Source organism: Neophocaena asiaeorientalis, unplaced genomic scaffold (genome assembly GCF_003031525.2).
Source record: "Neophocaena asiaeorientalis asiaeorientalis breed wild unplaced genomic scaffold, Neophocaena_asiaeorientalis_V1.1 scaffold258, whole genome shotgun sequence".
NCBI lineage: Eukaryota > Metazoa > Chordata > Mammalia > Artiodactyla > Phocoenidae > Neophocaena > Neophocaena asiaeorientalis.
In genome coordinates, this window is record NW_020172591.1 from 1,061,409 (window position 1) to 1,082,415 (window position 21,007).

The 21,007-nt window shown below is 41.5% G+C and overlaps 1 protein-coding gene across 1 annotated transcript in view; it reads left to right on the forward strand.

Moving 5' to 3' along the window:
* Positions 1–11,083, forward strand: part of CD28 (CD28 molecule) — a 32,831-nt gene extending 21,748 nt beyond the window's left edge. Inside the window, exon 4 of the mRNA XM_024738386.1 lies at positions 8,812–11,083. Coding sequence (XP_024594154.1) covers positions 8,812–8,940 — 129 coding nt within the window. The 3' untranslated portion in view covers positions 8,941–11,083. The remainder of the gene's footprint in view (positions 1–8,811) is intronic.
* The last annotated feature ends 9,924 nt before the right edge of the window (positions 11,084–21,007 follow it).

Consider the following 21,007-nt stretch of genomic DNA (forward strand, 5'->3'; position numbering starts at 1 on the left):
GGGTCAAAAATCATGAGAAATTTGTCTACTGAAATTATGCATTCAAACCTAGCAAGGAAACTAGGTCTGTTTATCTGAGTCATATTTTTATCTCCTCTGAAGCAGTTGAATTTTGTGAGGCCAAGTATGGTGCTGTCATTATGAAACTATAACGGGAGTTAGACTTTTCTGAGCTCTTACCACTGAATTGGAGTTTACGGACTTTTGCAAATGTTCATGCAATAAACTTGGTGTGTTTTTCTCTACCTGCTTCAACGTTGAAGTTTTGGCCTAGATTTGAATGCATATTGATCACCATATCTACTGTGAGGCAGGGACCTCCTTATTTTCTCTCCTTTCTCTTACTCAGGAACTTCCAGCTCTTATGTACACAGTGTGGCACTGATTCCATATTGTCTTTGAATTTTTTTCTAGAAGTTAGATTCATGTATGAATCATTTCCTCAACAGGATATGTATGCTTCTCAAGGATAGAGGACTATTTCTCTTGACATTCACCATCCATCTGGTATTAAGTACATTTAGCTTAGTGCTTAAAAAATGCTTATGAACTGATGAATTGATAACCCCCATAGAGGCCAAACTAAGGACTTAAATGAGTATGCCTGAAGTATCATACTTATCTTTAAGGCATATTCCATACATCTAACTAATTCATACATGGATCAGTGATTTCTGGAAGCCATGCCATGTTGAAGCCATCCTATTTACTATAGCCTTGGTGCTGGGCAGGGTCGGGGTGGAGGAGGAAGGAAGCCCTGGGTTCACAGTCATGCCAAGGATAGATTCAGCCTGGGATCCTTTTAAACTCTTGTCAGCCTTTGCCAAAGTGTGCCTCTCCCTTGTTCCCCAAATGCTACTCCCATTTTGGGAGACTAGGGGGCAGATGGATGCTTGTCAGGCTTCCTGTTGCCTAATCTGTACCTCCAACAAAATCTGTAACCACCAAAGTGGCTGCTTGCTCCTGAAAATCCTTTATATCAGATCATGAGAATTTGCCTATCTTGCCTTCTTCAAGTTGCCCAACCCTGATGGGGGCTTTTTATGTAGTGAAATATTGCCTAAGTTCTTCCTCTGATGTCAGTTGAGTCTGGATCTTGGTGTCTTCATCCTAGTTACCTTTCATCTTTGAACCTCTGTGGAGTTTGCCAATAACATTAGAATTTAGGCTCCGGACGCGCAGGCTCAGCGGCCGTGGCTCACGGGCCCAGTCGCTCCACGGCATGTGGGATCTTCCCGGACCAGGGCACGAACCCGCGTCCCCTGCATCGGCAGGCGGACTCTCAACCACTAGGCCACCAGGGAAGCCCTCAGTTCTTGTTTTTATCTTGATCCCCTTGGAATATCAACTTCTTAATCTAAAAGCCAGGTGCAGTGCCTTTTGGGGTACATTTCCAGGACAGGGGCTCCCCTGTAGTATGCTGACCTAAGTCAATGTACTTTACCAGCTTTGTAAGAAGTAGTTTTGGAAAACTGTTTTAACTTTCAGTGGCCAGAAGGGTAATGCTCACCATTTAAAACTTATTGTCAATATACACTAGAATATCAGTTACTATAAGCAGGGACTAATTTGCTAAGTGACTCGAATTACCCAAAGGGGACAAGAGTAGCTTTTATTTTTAATGAGTTAAAAAAGTTTACTTTTAAATTGGAAACATCATAAATGCAATATGTTTTCCTTTGGCAGCACTACTAATTCCTGGTGAGGTTCACCTTCCTTTGTCTTGAGAAAACTTATTTTGGTCTTATTCTGTCTCATGAGCTCCCTGAAAATTGGGAAGTCCCAGTGCTTGGCATACCTTATCTTCTTCTGTGGCCTCTTGTGGTTAATTAGGTTACCCAATAAGAAGTACCCTTTATCTGCATCTCAAACATAGGTCTTTGTACTCTCTGACCAAATGGGTGTGAAATAAATGTATATGTATATTTCATAGAATAACAGAGCATTTTTACCCAGGGCTCATCTTTTCTGGATACTGTTTAAACAACTTGCTGAGATAGGCAGCCAGGTCATCAGGGATCCATCCCTAGAGTTTAGCCATTTCCAGGGTACTTTTCTGGGATCCTATTTTTGGCTGGTCTGCGTTGTGCCTTGGTGTAAGACGCTGTTTTCTGGAACTTCCTGAGGGTCTGTGATGTACTGCCGTAGGCAGTTCTAGGCTGAGTGAGTTTCTGGGAACAGCTGCAGATTCTATCTCAGTTCTTGACCTGTAGCTGACATTCGAATGAAGAGAGAGCTCGCCTCTGCCAGGCAGCCACAGACCAGCACCTGTCACTCTCACTCAATCCTCAGTTCACTCCGTTGAGATGGTAAACCCATCCTCCTTCTTAGTCTAAAGGAGCCTTTAAAAAACACAGTTTTCTCCACTATAAATCACACTGTGGGCAATGTAGATAGTGTGTGTACAGGTAGTATCTGTAGAAGAACTGAAGAGCAAAAGAGTAGAAGGAAGGGAAAGGGAGGAGTGGTCCTGAAATCCCACGTCTTTAGCAGACAGTGAATGTTGAAGGGCTAAATGCCTTAATCCCACGTCTTTAGCGGACAGTGAATGTTGAAGAGCTAAATGACTTAATCCCTCGTCTTTAGCAGACAGTGAAGGTTGAAGGGCTAAATGACTCAATCCCACGTCTTTAGCGGACAGTGAATGTTGAAGAGCTAAATGACTTAATCCCTCGTCTTTAGCAGACAGTGAAGGTTGAAGGGCTAAATGACTCAATCCCACGTCTTTAGCGGACAGTGAATGTTGAAGAGCTAAATGACTTAATCCCTCGTCTTTAGCAGACAGTGAAGGTTGAAGGGCTAAATGACTCAATCCCACGTCTTTAGCGGACAGTGAATGTTGAAGAGCTAAATGACTTAATCCCTCGTCTTTAGCAGACAGTGAAGGTTGAAGGGCTAAATGACTCAATCCCACGTCTTTAGCGGACAGTGAATGTTGAAGAGCTAAATGACTTAATCCCTCGTCTTTAGCAGACAGTGAAGGTTGAAGGGCTAAATGACTCAATCCCACGTCTTTAGCGGACAGTGAATGTTGAAGAGCTAAATGACTTAATCCCTCGTCTTTAGCAGACAGTGAAGGTTGAAGGGCTAAATGACTCAATCCCACGTCTTTAGCGGACAGTGAATGTTGAAGAGCTAAATGACTTAATCCCTCGTCTTTAGCAGACAGTGAAGGTTGAAGGGCTAAATGACTCAATCCCACGTCTTTAGCGGACAGTGAATGTTGAAGAGCTAAATGACTTAATCCCTCGTCTTTAGCAGACAGTGAAGGTTGAAGGGCTAAATGACTCAATCCCACGTCTTTAGCGGACAGTGAATGTTGAAGAGCTAAATGACTTAATCCCTCGTCTTTAGCAGACAGTGAAGGTTGAAGGGCTAAATGACTCAATCCCACGTCTTTAGCGGACAGTGAATGTTGAAGAGCTAAATGACTTAATCCCTCGTCTTTAGCAGACAGTGAAGGTTGAAGGGCTAAATGACTCAATCCCACGTCTTTAGCGGACAGTGAATGTTGAAGAGCTAAATGACTTAATCCCTCGTCTTTAGCAGACAGTGAAGGTTGAAGGGCTAAATGACTCAATCCCACGTCTTTAGCGGACAGTGAATGTTGAAGAGCTAAATGACTTAATCCCTCGTCTTTAGCAGACAGTGAAGGTTGAAGGGCTAAATGACTCAATCCCACGTCTTTAGCGGACAGTGAATGTTGAAGAGCTAAATGACTTAATCCCTCGTCTTTAGCAGACAGTGAAGGTTGAAGGGCTAAATGACTCAATCCCACGTCTTTAGCGGACAGTGAATGTTGAAGAGCTAAATGACTTAATCCCTCGTCTTTAGCAGACAGTGAAGGTTGAAGGGCTAAATGACTCAATCCCACGTCTTTAGCGGACAGTGAATGTTGAAGAGCTAAATGACTTAATCCCTCGTCTTTAGCAGACAGTGAAGGTTGAAGGGCTAAATGACTCAATCCCACGTCTTTAGCGGACAGTGAATGTTGAAGAGCTAAATGACTTAATCCCTCGTCTTTAGCAGACAGTGAAGGTTGAAGGGCTAAATGACTCAATCCCACGTCTTTAGCGGACAGTGAATGTTGAAGAGCTAAATGACTTAATCCCTCGTCTTTAGCAGACAGTGAAGGTTGAAGGGCTAAATGACTCAATCCCACGTCTTTAGCGGACAGTGAATGTTGAAGAGCTAAATGACTTAATCCCTCGTCTTTAGCAGACAGTGAAGGTTGAAGGGCTAAATGACTCAATCCCACGTCTTTAGCGGACAGTGAATGTTGAAGAGCTAAATGACTTAATCCCTCGTCTTTAGCAGACAGTGAAGGTTGAAGGGCTAAATGACTCAATCCCACGTCTTTAGCGGACAGTGAATGTTGAAGAGCTAAATGACTTAATCCCTCGTCTTTAGCAGACAGTGAAGGTTGAAGGGCTAAATGACTCAATCCCACGTCTTTAGCGGACAGTGAATGTTGAAGAGCTAAATGACTTAATCCCTCGTCTTTAGCAGACAGTGAAGGTTGAAGGGCTAAATGACTCAATCCCACGTCTTTAGCGGACAGTGAATGTTGAAGAGCTAAATGACTTAATCCCTCGTCTTTAGCAGACAGTGAAGGTTGAAGGGCTAAATGACTCAATCCCACGTCTTTAGCGGACAGTGAATGTTGAAGAGCTAAATGACTTAATCCCTCGTCTTTAGCAGACAGTGAAGGTTGAAGGGCTAAATGACTCAATCCCACGTCTTTAGCGGACAGTGAATGTTGAAGAGCTAAATGACTTAATCCCTCGTCTTTAGCAGACAGTGAAGGTTGAAGGGCTAAATGACTCAATCCCACGTCTTTAGCGGACAGTGAATGTTGAAGAGCTAAATGACTTAATCCCTCGTCTTTAGCAGACAGTGAAGGTTGAAGGGCTAAATGACTCAATCCCACGTCTTTAGCGGACAGTGAATGTTGAAGAGCTAAATGACTTAATCCCTCGTCTTTAGCAGACAGTGAAGGTTGAAGGGCTAAATGACTCAATCCCACGTCTTTAGCGGACAGTGAATGTTGAAGAGCTAAATGACTTAATCCCTCGTCTTTAGCAGACAGTGAAGGTTGAAGGGCTAAATGACTCAATCCCACGTCTTTAGCGGACAGTGAATGTTGAAGAGCTAAATGACTTAATCCCTCGTCTTTAGCAGACAGTGAAGGTTGAAGGGCTAAATGACTCAATCCCACGTCTTTAGCGGACAGTGAATGTTGAAGAGCTAAATGACTTAATCCCTCGTCTTTAGCAGACAGTGAAGGTTGAAGGGCTAAATGACTCAATCCCACGTCTTTAGCGGACAGTGAATGTTGAAGAGCTAAATGACTTAATCCCTCGTCTTTAGCAGACAGTGAAGGTTGAAGGGCTAAATGACTCAATCCCACGTCTTTAGCGGACAGTGAATGTTGAAGAGCTAAATGACTTAATCCCTCGTCTTTAGCAGACAGTGAAGGTTGAAGGGCTAAATGACTCAATCCCACGTCTTTAGCGGACAGTGAATGTTGAAGAGCTAAATGACTTAATCCCTCGTCTTTAGCAGACAGTGAAGGTTGAAGGGCTAAATGACTCAATCCCACGTCTTTAGCGGACAGTGAATGTTGAAGAGCTAAATGACTTAATCCCTCGTCTTTAGCAGACAGTGAAGGTTGAAGGGCTAAATGACTCAATCCCACGTCTTTAGCGGACAGTGAATGTTGAAGAGCTAAATGACTTAATCCCTCGTCTTTAGCAGACAGTGAAGGTTGAAGGGCTAAATGACTCAATCCCACGTCTTTAGCGGACAGTGAATGTTGAAGAGCTAAATGACTTAATCCCTCGTCTTTAGCAGACAGTGAAGGTTGAAGGGCTAAATGACTCAATCCCACGTCTTTAGCGGACAGTGAATGTTGAAGAGCTAAATGACTTAATCCCTCGTCTTTAGCAGACAGTGAAGGTTGAAGGGCTAAATGACTCAATCCCACGTCTTTAGCGGACAGTGAATGTTGAAGAGCTAAATGACTTAATCCCTCGTCTTTAGCAGACAGTGAAGGTTGAAGGGCTAAATGACTCAATCCCACGTCTTTAGCGGACAGTGAATGTTGAAGAGCTAAATGACTTAATCCCTCGTCTTTAGCAGACAGTGAAGGTTGAAGGGCTAAATGACTCAATCCCACGTCTTTAGCGGACAGTGAATGTTGAAGAGCTAAATGACTTAATCCCTCGTCTTTAGCAGACAGTGAATGTTGAAGGGCTAAATGACTTAGTCACAGAGACATGTAAGGGGAGTACTCTGCACACGTACACGCATGTGCTACATGAACATGGACACTGTGGGTTCTGTATACTGTTCCCAACATGTCTCATTTCCATCCCACTGTTGTGTTTACAGTTAGGGTGAAAATGACTAAATCTGCTATCTGATAACAGCACGAGGGTAAGCATGGGAGCGGATTGCAACAGATCTTTCATAAGTTTGGTGCAACCCAGAGAACCTCAGAGCCAAGACATCTTCATTATGGGGGCCCCTCTAACTAGCTATAGTTTAATTTGAGTGTCCAGAAGCAAAGTCTGTCTCTTAGGAGTCTGGCAAGGGAAGTCGTCAGAGTTAGAGTAGGTAATGCCTCCCAGGATATCAGCAGCAGCCTTCCACATTTATTTGGGGGGCAGACAGTTCCTTGCCTTACTCCTGCCCTGCCATAACCCTGTGCCCAAGAGGCCTCTAGTCCTTTATAGGAAGGATGTAGAACCAAGATGTTTGAAGGGCAACTTCCCTCACCCCCTTGGTTTCCATAGCTACCTCTCCCTGAATGCATCCCCCAGTTATGTCTGTTTAATGATGTCCTCTTCTTACTTTCAGCTAGATAACCTCATCCATCATCTCAAATCCCAAATGACCGAAGCTGAATTGATAGTCTCTTTCAAATCCACTTTTCCTATCATCTTGCCTTATATTTATGGATGGACCACCAACCTCCTGCTCACCCAGGCTCAAATCATCAGTCATCTTTGAGTATGAGCAAGAAGGAGGACTCAGGCAGTCTAAGAATATTCATTCTCACTTGGTGATATATCTTGTATCCATTGCTTCATTTTCATTCCTTTCTTTTTCATGATCAGACTCTTCAGATCAGGATTTCCGGTCTTGGCACTGCTGACATTGGAGCTGGATAATACTTTGTTGTCAGGGGCTGCCCTGTGCATTGTAGGATGTTTAGCAGCATCTCTGGCCTCTGCCCACTAGATGCCAGTAGCATTCATCCCAGTGTGACAACCCAAAATGTCTTAAGATGTTGTAAAATGTCCTCTGGGACAGAGGATAAGGGAGTTGGAGGTGTCAAGGATGAGGCTTAGGAGGTCTGGTATGGGCAACTGTGTATATGGTAGTGTCACTCACTGGGACGAGAAACACTGGAAAAGACCAGGTTTTAGGGGAAGATCTTGAGTTTCTTTTTGGACATGTTGAGTTTCAAGTACCTTTGAGGTCTAGTCCAGAGATATAAATTTGGGTGAATTGAAACTGTGAATGTGGACGAGGTTGCCTAGGGAGAGAGGATGGCATGAGTAGAGGAGAAGGCTTAGGACCAAACCATGAGGAACGCTAACGCTGAATGGCTAGTTAGAGAAGAAAGAGCTTGCAGAGGAGGCAAGGAGGGAGTGGCCCCAGAGCAGCAGGATGAGAACTGGGGCGGTAGCACCTCACGGAAGGCAAAGCAGAAGCATGTCAGAAGGGAACGGATAATCTAGAATGCTGCTGAGAGCTCAAAAGATGAGGCCTGAAGACATGTTAGTTTTATTTAGTGATATGGAGGTCCATTTTTTACCAACCTTTAACACTTACTCCCGCCCCTTTGATAAGGAAGGTGGGAAGGGCTCAGGTAGGAGTGCATGGAAATAAGGCCAGTCTTTGGCTTATTTATTCTGGTGCTCATGACATTCATGTCCAACGTATCAATATTTACTTACGCATCAGGCCAGGCCTATGCGCCAAGAAATAGACTTTTTTTTTTCATTCTGAATCCAGAAATCTGGATGGCTTTCTACTTTTAGAATTTTTATGGAACTTTTATCAAACATGTAAATTTTACCATCACACTGATTGAGAAAATATGTTCCTAACCTTCAGTCAAAACTTTGCTAAGATCCGTGGTGAGTATAACTCTAATTCTAGGGTTAGTATCACCCCTCATTCCTGGTAGAAATTCATCCAGAGGGAGCTGTGTCTCAGGGATGGAGATGAATGACGCTATTGTCTTTATTTATGGAAATATACATACATATAAAGGAATAGGACTGTAACTAGTTGTCTAGAACTGTAACATCCAATTAATTTGGACTCCACTGCTATGAAATTGTGACTATTCCAGACTCTGGAGGGCTGAAGGTCCTCTTTGGTTAATCATGAAAAAAAATGGCTTCTTGAGCAAATGACTAATACAAGAAGATTGCATTGGGGATGCTCAACCTTTTCAAAGGAGGAAGGGCCTTCAAGAATATTCACATATCAGAGTTGGATATGTTAATTAGATATGCTTTTGGAATTCAGTTCAAATGGCTGCATTGTGGGTAACAGGAGTGCATTTCTCTAAAATACTTTCTTTGATTCAGATTTTTCAGGTTAATTTGGAAGAGTCCAAAGTAGTTGGGTTTGATTGGTCATTATGCAAGTCCAAGGTGCTCAATGAATTCTGGTTTGTTCAGCTTCCTTTGACTGTGTTCTGAAGAGTTGCCCCCAAATCTTAGCACTCCTCCCAGATATCTCCCTCTGTGTCCCTGGCCCCCTTCACAGTGACATCTCTCTTTTCTGCAGATGAAGAGTAAGAGAAACAGGATGCTTCAGAGCGACTACATGAACATGACACCTCGCAGGCCGGGGCCCACCCGAAAGCACTACCAGCCCTATGCGCCAGCACGGGACTTTGCAGCCTACCGTTCCTGACACGGACGCCTATCCAGATGCAAGCCGGCTGGCCCCTCTTCACCTGCTCAACACCATTGCTCTGGATAGGAAAGGACTGCCTCGTCTTCAGCCAGCCACCTTGGCCTCCTGTTAGGCCACCAATGCTAATTTTTCTTGAACAAATAGGCCGAATAACATCATTTTGAGACTCTGAAATGAAGTTAAAGGATATTACTGTGGCAGACTCGTGTAGTGCCATGGCCCAAATTCAAACTCACCATGTATTTATTGACTTGATTGAGAGGTTAGGGTAGAAAACTGAAAGTGAGCGGATTCTGTTAGCCCTGACATCTGCTTCCAGTTCCACTCCTTTCTAACTCACCTGCATATTGCAGTCAAGTGAAGTGTGATATCGAAAGACTTTTTAGATGGAGAAGAAAAGGTTAGGAAATCATTCTCTTTGATTAAATGGGGGTTTTGGGTGGAGATAAGTTGGAATGGGGGAGGGAGACATAAACATTTAAAAAACCCTTAAAACACTGTCTCTCACTCATGAAATGAGTCACTTAGTTCCTATTTAATTTTAGTTTGTAAAGATGTAGATATTCTTTTTGATGAATTCTGGTCCTATTAGTCATTTTGACCAATGGAATCCCTTCAGAGCAATGGGAGGTAAACCAACTTGCTTTCCTTACTCCCTGTGATGGGAATTCAAGGTAGTCTTCACAATATGATTTCAAAAGAATAAAGTAGTCCTCCCACACCAAGGAAGAATGTGTCAGGAAATAAGGTCACTTGATGTCAAAATTATTTGAATATTATGAAGGGTTATTTGTTTAGCAGCTCATTTCAGTCGAATCATACAGGGGCCTTTTCTGTTCCATGTATTTTAGGTTTGCTCAGTTGGTTTCTTTATTGTCTGCACGGAGATCTACAGCGGGATGCTGAGAGTGCATCTCCTGGAGAAGTGATGATACTGTGAAAAAGGGATGTTAGCATCCATTAGAGTATGAGGGATGGGTCTCGAGAAACTTCTGAAGGGAACAACACAATTCTTGCCACATGCCACAGGGGTGGCTGGCATCTGGTAGGAGTTTTCTAGAAGACAGAAGGCAGAAGGAGAAATGGTGAGAGCTTCTTTCTGGGACTTTCTGTGCTTTAGGGCTCAGAGCTCCAGAACTCTGTGGTTCAGTTGCCTGTTTACCCTGGAGGTCCATCGACATGGAAAAGTGTTCGATGCTTTTGAGATAGCATCAAAGTTCTCAAGATACCAGGCAAGGCCAGACCCTGGAAACACCATGAATATTTTTCTGGCTCCAGTTTGGGTCAACTGGAGTATGTCTGGGGACCTTGAAGAATGGTTTTACTGCTGCCCTTATAATTTGTTCAGTGCTTCGATTCATTCAGACGTTGGAGAAGTCTAGGTTTCAGAGGCAGATAGGCCTGGCTCAAGTACTATTGCTAGTTGGCCGCAGGCGAGTCACTGCCTTTCTAAGACTCTGATTCTTCAACTATAAAATGAAGATAGTGATCACAAATGTCTGTTCCTATACTATCATTTCCATGAGGCCATGTCTCAAGTTTGTCTTTTTTTTTTCTGCTTGGCCCTGGCACATAGTACCATGCCTGACATATGTTAGCTATTATTATTATTGTCGTATAGATAAACTATGTATAAAAATTAAACTGGGCAATGACCTGAGAAGGAAGAGACTATTATAACACAAATTTAAATTCACTACCCAGGGATGAGGTGCTACAAAATTTGAAAGCCTCTAAACTCCCTCCCATTTCCTGTTTCAAAATATTTTAGCTCGCAATAAGATGTACAGCATTCTGCCTCTCACTTTTATGTATATAAAGAGGTCTCCTCTAATTTTTTTTTTTTTTTGTAACATGGGGAGGGGTAGAAATCTTATAATTCCATTCAGAGGATATTGTACTTCGGTTGATTTTTAAATGGGCTTCAAATCCATGAATTAAATTATTTCAAAGAAGGTCAAACTTAGCAGTCCTTGGGTGATGAAAACTGTTGAATTTATACTGACACATGTGCCAAATCACCAGCCTCTTGGCATACAGAGTTCCTTAATCCAAGTTATCAGATTGAATTTGAAAAAGACAGAGCTGGAGAATATTTAGAAAGGGCAATGACAAAAAATAAATTAAAAAATGGAAAGATTTGCTCTTTGGTAATAAATGGTTTTATTTTCTGATGGGAAAAATAGGTTTACTGAAGATGAATCATACTTTAGATTTTTCTTACTCACTTTGAACAGAACCAAAGTAGAAATGTTAACAGGGAAGTCCGTTTTCACTATTACTGTGAACCAAGAAATGGTTTAAGAACAGTGGTTGGAGCAATGCTGTTACAGTTTCAGATATGGCAATTATGAAGAAAACAATTTGCTGCTATTATTGTAAGAGTCTTATAATTAACAGTGGTTCTATAATTTTTGATTGTGAGCTCACTTATTTGGGGATGAGCATACCAATTTAAAGAGACCAAGTGGGCTTCCCTGGTGGTGCAGTGGTTGAGAGTCCGCCTGCCGATGCAGGGGACACGGGTTCGTGCCCCGGTCCGGAAGGATCCCACATGCCGCTGAGCGGCTGGGCCCGTGAGCCATGGCTGCTGGGCCTGCGCGTCTGGAGCCTGTGTTCCGCAACGGGAGAGGCCACAATGGTGAGAGGCCCGCATACTACAAATGAACAAACAAACAAACAAAAATAAATAAATAAAGAGACCAAGTATACATTATGTTCTGTGTTCAGTGATAAAATGACTGAACTACCATGTGCCTGTTTTAAATTTGTGCTTTAATACTGTTTTTCAGAGCAGGTATGCTTCACTTTTGGTGATGAATCTGGAGAAAACCTGTTATTTAAAAAAGGTATGAGATAACCCCTTTTTATAAATCTCTAGTTTAGCCTTGAAAAAAAAAATCCAGACTTTTAAATATTAGTTTCATTTCAAAGCAAAGTACCCTTCTGGTTTGTTTGCTTGGCTTTAGTCACAACTTCTCATCAGACCAATGGATTATATCTCTGAGAGGTCAGGCTGGGCTTACCTGTGCATTCTGTGGGATGTAAGTGTTCTATCAGAGAGATCAAACTTCAGCCTTAACTCCATCAATCCCTCAGGTTAACCAACTGAGCCACTAGTTCTCATGGCTAATTTAATGGGGATGTTGGTGGGTAAATGGAAAGCATATCCCTCATCCTGGCCTTTGGTACTGCCGCACAAGAGCAACAGCAGGCCTGGGGATTGATCGCAAAGTGTTAAATTTAACTGCATGCTGGAGGTTGGAGCTGGTGGCAGTGATGAACCTAGAACCAAAATCATCACTGCTGTAGACCTGTTACTGCCCAGGTTTTGGTATCTGCAAGGGCTCTTGAGGCTGAGGAAATCTCTTTCTTATAAGTATATACATACTTTCTGATATATTCCTCCTCAAATATCACAGCCATGTTCCAACCTCAGGGCCTTTACACATACTGTTCCCACTGTCTGGAATGCTCTTCCCCAGATATCTACCTGGCTTGCTCCTTCATTTCCTTCACGTCCCTGCTCAAGTGTCACCTTCCACCCTAGTAAAATCTCCCCAAGCCCCATCTACTTTCCTCGCTTGTTTGTTTTTCCATAGCATTTCACCATTTCTTATACCTGACTTTTAAACTTATTTGTTCACTGTCTAATTCCCCAAACTAGAATGCAAGCTCCAGGAGGGATTGAACTTTGCTTTGTTTATTGCCATATCTCCAGTGCCTAGAACAGTGCCTGACAGGTAACAAATATTTATCGACTGAATGAGTGAATTTCACATGCCTTTATGAATTAATTGTCAGTCTAAATGTACACATCAGACTCTGAGAAGGAGAGAGTCAGTTCTGTTTTCCACTTTCCTATTAATAAGCTCAAAAATCCATTTTATTAGTGAGACAGGATGTAAAACATACACACAGCCACGCCTGGTGAAAGAAAACCTGGTAGCTATAAGTTCATTTACATTTTAGAAATGTTTGTGCAGTGACGAAAACCAATACTGTTAGAGTCATCTTAAAAAGTCACGCTAAATAAGCCACAGTTGAAATTAAGTTGATTTCCCATTGAAGTCCCCAACTTCCCTCTTAATGGAGTATTGACTATGTTTTAAACATGCCTTTAGTCTAAGACTTCTGAAAATGTGGCTTTGTTGTTAAAATCCCATCCGACTACTAAACTGCTGCTCTTTTTATTTTTTCTCCCTTGGCCCCCAACAAATTCTATAAATGCTTTGCCTGGCTGTGATTCATAAAGAGCTCAAGGATGGGAATGCTGGGGACAGACAATTTCAGATTCTTCACCTGTCATGCTCTTTTCATAACTGAACATGCTAGTGGCTTGCAATAGTTTTAAAATAAAAGAACAACGACAGACAAAATTGTGGCATTTGGAGCAAGTTGGCAATTCAAATCAGGCATATCAATCATCACACACACACACACACACACACACACACACACACACACACACACACACACACTCTTGTGGGTAGGGAAAGGCCCCTGAACAAGAGACACAAGAGCTGGTCTGATATTTCATGTAATAACTCCTATTACTTCATTGCAAAGTGTGCTTTGAGTGTGGCCTGACGTCACATAGGTGTGTTATGAGTTCATCTCCAAACGGACCATTTTCTTCGTTGAAATGGAGCTCATTAAACTTGATAAAGATAGCCAAAACCTGTTACTCCAAGAAAGACTTAGCTCATGAGTTTGATTGGACAAACCAAATCAACTGGAGAAGGATAAGTTGGTAAAAACTCCGGCACTAAATGTATCAGCTCAATAAGCACTCCTTTCTTGGGCTAATATAAATAGTGTAACCTAGTTCTGTGAGAAGGTTCTAGCACCTCGAAACTCAAGTGCAAAATGAAATAAAATGCAAACTTCATGACTTCACCTAACAGACCTCCCACCACGTTCTAACTTCATAACTAGGTGAAGAGTGTAGTTTGCTGCAGCCCTGAATTCACTTTTTTAAATCCAGTCTGTTAAAAGAGATTGATTCCTTTTAAAGCAGTACACTTTCTCCTCCCTTCCCTTGTCTGGAACAGAGATAATGGTTGAGTGAGAAAAATCAAGGAAAACTCTGGATCCATCATAATGGGAGCCCTGACCACTGCCCTAAGCAGCAGCAAATGGGACGGTCTGGGAGTCACACCAGAAACTTGTTTGTTACCTTATCTGCATCTCCTTAGCTGAGGCACTAACTCTTGGCTTTTCAGTAGTGGTGCTCAGAAGAAGTTTGGTTCTTCTGGAATGAATCTGATTGGGTGGACCTCCCAACTTTCTCTGATTTGGCATCCCAAAGGAATGAGTGCTTTCCGCTTGAAGATTCCCAGGCTCTCAGCACTTAGAGACCCAGGCCACTGTCCAGGGAAGAATGGAGCACACTTCCTCAGCGTGCCTTTCGTTCTTTTCAGGGTATGGACACTGGGTTCCATGCTTGAAAAACATTAAGGATTAAATATGGATGATCCAAGGATATTTCATCTGTTCTGAGCTGACCTCGTTATTGAGGCCACTCTAAAGGCCAGAATGTGGACTTCCCAAGCCCATTTCCTTATCTTACTTGCCTGTGTAAACTCGGTGAAAAGTTTTGGAATGCTGGGAATTCTAGGGGACAAAGAGTCACAGAAAGGTGAATTTATCTTCGAGTAGGGGTGTATTGGGTTCTACTTACACTTCAACTGGCAGAGCTATCTCAGTGACAGATTGAAATTCTCCTCTGGCTCCAAAGAACAAATTGTGAGAGCTGGGTGGAAATGTCAGTTGAGACAGAAGAGCAGCAAACAGCTTTGTTTTCCTATAGTTGTGGTTTTGCTTGGTGATGATGACACACGACGATGAAAATGTGCAGCATGAACTCCATTTGTTATCTGAGTGAGCATCTCTGCCAACACTGAAGGATATGTGTGGGTGTCACCTGCAAGCACACACAGAGAGAGAGAGAGAGAGAGAGAGAGAGAGAGAGGCCCTGGTTCGGAAAAAAGAGCGAGTTAATCAAAGATCAACAGTGACAAGTGGTGCTGTTTATTTCATGAGGTTCAGATTTGATTTCCTTCCCCTCATTAATCTCCAAGTCTGAAGTTAGTCTCTGGACTAGATAGACGAGTGTCTGGTGACTGCGGAAGGGAGTGGGACAAGGTGGGCTTGAATGGGCATCATGGCAGTCACCGTATTTATGTAGTCATTTCTTAGTCTCCTGGGCACACACTTAGCATTTGATATGTTAGCTTCCAAAACGTGCATTTCTATTACCTTTTAAGAATCGTGACACATTACATGAGGGTAGACAAGTCGTTGTACTTGGGGTCCCTTTTGCACTCCTAACCCTATGCAACTCTTGCTTCACTTGTTTTATGTTTCTTCCTGCTCCCTTCCTTTTCATTCACTGAATAACTATTTAATGAGCACCTGCCCAGCTCTAAGAAGTGGCCTAGGATGGAGATGTGACAGCAAGCAACATGGTGTTATTATCTCCACGCTTACCAAGTGCAGAGTGTAGATGTTGCATGTCCCTTCTTTTTTTTAATACCCTAATCCTCAGGGTAATCACTTAGTCTTAATTATGGGTTCAGACTTGAATGTGGCTATTTGATATCCTTTGTCTTATTGGTTTGCCTGAAACTTATTTTTTGAGATGTTCTTATCTACCATCTCTAACATGTTTAATGTCTTAGCTTAGGATTGACAAATTTTTTCTGTAAAGGGCCAAATAGTAAATATTTTAGGCTTTGTGACCATACGGTTTCTTGCAGCTACTCAATTCTGCCATTGGAGTGCAAAGGCAGCCACAGACAATATGGAAACAAATGAACATGTCTGTGTTCCCATCAACCTTTATTTGTGAATATTTGAACTTCATGTAACTTTTACACATCACACAATATCAGTATTCTTTTGACTTTTTTCCCCAACCATTCACAATGTAAAACCCCATTCTTAGCTCATGGGCTGCTCAGAGGCAGACGGTGGGCTGGATTTGGGGCTGCAGGCTGCAGTTTGCTAGCTTGGGCTTGGACCCAAGCCACAGTTTTAGCTACAAGCTTGTCTTTGAGTTCCAGCCACTATTTGCACTGGTAGGGCTGGAAGGAATCAGTTTGGCTGTGTGACTATGTGTGAACTTGGGAGTTGGGTACCTGGCTGCCATTTTATGGGTGACCAAGAGTGACCCCTCTGAAATCCAAACTAAAGCTCAGCATTTCCCAGGGTAATTGGTGACATCACTTTTACTCAGATACGAAAGGCATTGACCCTACCCTTACCATTCCTTCACTTCCGCTCCCCACTCCTGTCTGCAGCTGCTGGTTACACCCAAGGTACAAATAGTCCTTGGAAGTAGCCCAGCCTATGTGGGCACCCTGCACCACACACCCATTCACACCATCTGGGCAATTTAAAAATAGGGCCAAGTGTAGCATTTAGCCTGATCTGTCCAGCCAAGATGAGGAAATTGCCTCTAAAAGGTCAGATGATTAAGATTATTGCGCCAACAGTTAAGGATACCAGTAATGAAAAAAGATTTTGGTAGAGTGCATTTATCCTGACTTTGTACATGGCATTCAAGTTCTGGGTCTGGGTGAACAACCTCAGAAATTCCAAATTTTTCTCCTCCAGCATGCATGGCCACTGTGTACATTTATGTGTTGTGTGCCCTGAGTAAGGGCCCCTAGCCAAGCGGACGAGGGGGCTGAAATCCAGTCAGGATCCCCTTATTAAGCTACTCTCCTGGAAAAGCTATTTCCACCTGGAGAGCATGCCTTTCTCTAATGCCCACACCTATGGGCTGTTGAGGTGCTGACAGAATGCTTACCTTTCTGCTGCTTGATTACTGAGCTCTTTATAGAATAAGTTAGATACCCATTTTCAAAACAGGAATTATCCAGGATGAATAATAGTTAAAATAAAATAAAACAAAAACATAGAATCATTCTTAATACCATCACAATTTCTCTCTGGGTTCCCTTCTTTAGTCTTCTCTTCCCTGCATTTCTGCATATTTTAATTCAGTTAGTTGGTTTTTCCTGACATACATCTGGTGGGGTTGTCTTTTAGGAGTAATGTGAGAAGGACCTTCCTGGTTCAGATCTCCAAGGAAAACAAATAAGTTTTTGTGTCCTGGAGAATACTAGGTTTGGGGTTAGTTCTTAGGATGTCCCTGGAATTTTTCAGTTAATGGCAGAGTCTTCTCTTATTCCCTACTTATCAGTACATGGAGGGGCTAGACTAAATAACCTCAAGTCTAATTCCTATAATAGTTTTCAAATTTGTTATTATAAGTCTTCCAGGATAATCTTCCCAAAATAAATGCCATTGTTTTGGGTTTTCTCCCATCATCACATTCCCATATTTTACAGACATAAATATTTTATGTTTGATATTTTTCAATCAGGATTATTGGAATAAATCTACCATTTCCTATAACTCTTTTTTTGGGTTTGTTTTCTTTTTCCATTTTTTTTTTTTGGCTGCACAGCACAGCTTGTGGGATCTTAGCGGGGCTCTGGCATCTAGAGGACCAAGTCCTAACCACTGGACCATCAGGGAATTCCCCTGTAACTCTTAAATTCAATACTTTATCCAAATTGTTTCCCTTACTTTCTCTTAAGAAAATTTTATTTGTAAGTTTAGGCTAGAAACCTTGAAAATGTTGTGGAACTTGGGTGAATTTAATTTGAAAGTCACCTTCACATTACAGCATGAGAAACTATTACATCATTTTAAAGTTTGGCGTTTTCCAAATAATAAATTTAGTGATGACATAAATTTTGCTTTATTAAGTCTTCCATAAGTGAACTATATCTTGAATATGATAGGCACTCAGAACATCTTAACTGAATGAATAAGTGGATGGATGAATGAATGTCTTTCTTTAGGTAAATATCTGCAAGCTGTTTTGGTCTAACTAAGTACTATAAAAAGACTTCGGAAAAGTGAGGGCTACTGATAAAGATTTACCGTTTCCTAAATTGTTGAAACGGATTGTATGAATACACATTTTAAGACATTGTTCAGACATTCAGAAGCAAAAGCTGTTTACCCTTCTTTGGCAACAAACAGAACTCTAATTGTGTTCACTTATCTACCCGCCATGTGCTTCTAAGGAGTCCCAGGGAGCAGATAATGATTGGTTTAAACCAGAAAAGTGGTCCCAGTCTTCTCATTCGTGATTGTTTTAAGTGTGGACATGTTACAAAATTCTGACCAATAGCCCTGACGTTTTGTTCTGAGGGGCCTCTGGAGAAGTTTCTCAGTACTGTTAGAAAGAGATATATGAAAATGAACAGTTTCTTTTCTGCTCCAGACCATTGTGTTTGCAGGTGGCATCTGGACAGCCATCTTTGGACCATGAGGGGAGTTAGCCTGAGATGAACATGCTGGTGTAGGCAGAGCAGAAAGAGGGAAGGAACCTGGGTCTTGAAGACATTGTTGGGCTGCAGATTGAACTAACACTAAATCTGTTCTTCCTTCAACTTCCTGTCATATGAGACAATGCATAGCTTTATTATTTAAGCCATTTTGAGTTGGATGTTCTAGTGCATAAAGCTTAAAGCATTCTAACTGGTAACTCCTTCTTCACATTTATTGATGTGTATAAATACTCATGAATTATATTACTTGAGGATACAAAGGACTTGACTCAATATCTTGTCCTATTGACATGCTCAAATTAGTCTCTGATAACTTGGATTAATCAGTGCTATAACTATACTTGGAACAGTATCCATAGTTACTGATAACATTGAATCTGGGCCACTGGCTTCTTTGAACACATTGCCTCTTAAGGGTGCTATAGACCATAGAACAGCAGAAAATTCAAGGCCTACGCAAGATATCATAAAGACTTTACCTTCTTTTCCTTCTGTTACGTGAATTAATGAGAAGGAACACCTCCTGGAAGGAGCCTGGGGAACTTATAGTCATATTTTGAATTAAAATATATATGTGAAAAATGGGAACAATGGCTTACTTCCCTGCAGTATAGGATACCACACACCAGGAAAGTCTTTCAATATTCTTCTAGCTGAGTGGTTTCTTTTACCCCTGTGTTCCCAAATGCCACCCTAAACTGCAGGGGCCAATAGGAAAGATAGGTCTTAGTAGATATAAAATAATAAATATTTCAAAAAATATTAAAATTTAAGATTCAAAATATACTTATAATAAAAAATGTAAATTAAAAAAATAACACTGTTAATTTAGATCAGTGGCTTAAATTTTTTCTTTAAGTAGCAGAATCCTTCCCCATTTTTCTTCTAATGAAATCTTATCAGAAGGTCAAAGTAGGTCTACTGGGCCTGGACCCTTATCCTTTCAGTCTCTCTTAGCTTCTGGTAGTGGTTCCCCAGGCAACACTGATCTTCTTTGGGGTTCCTGTTCAATGAGACAACTTATCTATATTTGTTGTCATTCTTAGTCTCAATTGAGATTGTGCCTTGATCTCAAATGGCCAGAAAATATTCTCTAGAAAAATTAGTTTCAGTATTATTTATAGGTGAATCTTCTCCTTCACATCTATGCAAACAGATTTGGTTTTTGTTCTAATTTCTTTCTTTCTTTCTTTTTTTTTTTTTTTTTTCGGTACGCGGGCCTCTCACTGTTGTGACCTCTCCCACTGTGGAGCACAGGTTCTGGACACACAGGCTCAGTGGCCATGGCTCACAGGCCCAGCCGCTCTGCGGCATGTGGGATCTTCCCGGACTGGGGCACGAACCTGTATCCCCTGCATCGGCAGGCGGACTCTCAACCACTGCACCACCAGTGAAGCCCTAATTTCTTTATTCTTAATTAAAATGCCACTTTTTTTTTTTTGCATTTTTCCACATGTAGTTTCTCTTCATCTAGAAAAATAATTTACTCTAAAATGAAAATACTTCAAATTTCTTTTAAAAATAAAACATCCACATTTAGATCTCTTTATTTTTATAATAAATAATAAACAATAGTTCATACCAAATAACTAATCAGAACAAGTATAGAAATAATTTCATTTTCTAACAAAGACCACAATTTGCTCTTTATTTGAGGATTTTCTATTGTTTCACATAATTATTTTAATGTATCATCTATTTTAGACTTAGTTAAGTCTAATTGCTTTAGTGTAATAGTATTTAGTGGGCATTCTTATCATGTGTTCAAAGCAGTTATAAGGTCAGATTTGCTATGTGTTTCATCAAGATTTCTGTCTTTTAGCAGATCCATAAAATTTTGTGTGTAATCTTTGAGTTCTTCCAAAGAATGTCATTACTTGCAGCACATTTGAACTCACAACTCACAGTGCCAAGTATAAACAGTGAGACATATGTGACTTCTCTATTTTTGGCTTGTATACATTTTTCTTTTCAACCATGTTGGTGTCATTTTCATAGGCTTTCCTTTGACAATTAAAAAAAAACCCAACAAAATAAAATGAAAATTGTTTAATTTTTTTCAAGATTTAAACAAACGGTATTAAAATTTTAATAAATGTTATAGAATTTGCAATTCTACCATCTAAAGTCTATTTAGCTGCCCACATCAACGTGATGGACACTAAGATTTGCAATCCAGATTCCCTGCAGGACTGAGGCCTCGTTTCAGCAGCTGCTGCAGTGTTTGCTTCTGATGGCTCCCTCTCCAGGAATTGCTCTCTGCTGAAGGGACCTGCCTCACCCTAGGTTATGCCTTCTCCCTGGGAAGTGCCTTTGTTCAATGGTAGGTCAGTTCTGTGGTGCTACCACTGGGATAATTCTGAGGGGCCAACCATCCCTGCTCCAAAGCTTCCAGTAGTATTGACCGAGGCTCTGCATCAACAACTGCATCAAAGTTCAATTTCTCCCTGTGCCCAATCCTGCTTCCCTCACTGCCCCTCCCCACTGAGTGTTTTTTCCCTGTAAAACTCTAATAAATTTCAGTCTCAGAGTTTGGTCCCAGGAAACCTAACCTATGATAGTTAAAAATCAGCATCAGTTTTCATGCGTGACGTCTAGGTTTACAGAGATACATATTTTGAATCATTTAAATTGCTTAAGATTGCAAAGTGTTCCAAAATATCATGTGGAACTGTTGCAAACACTGTGCT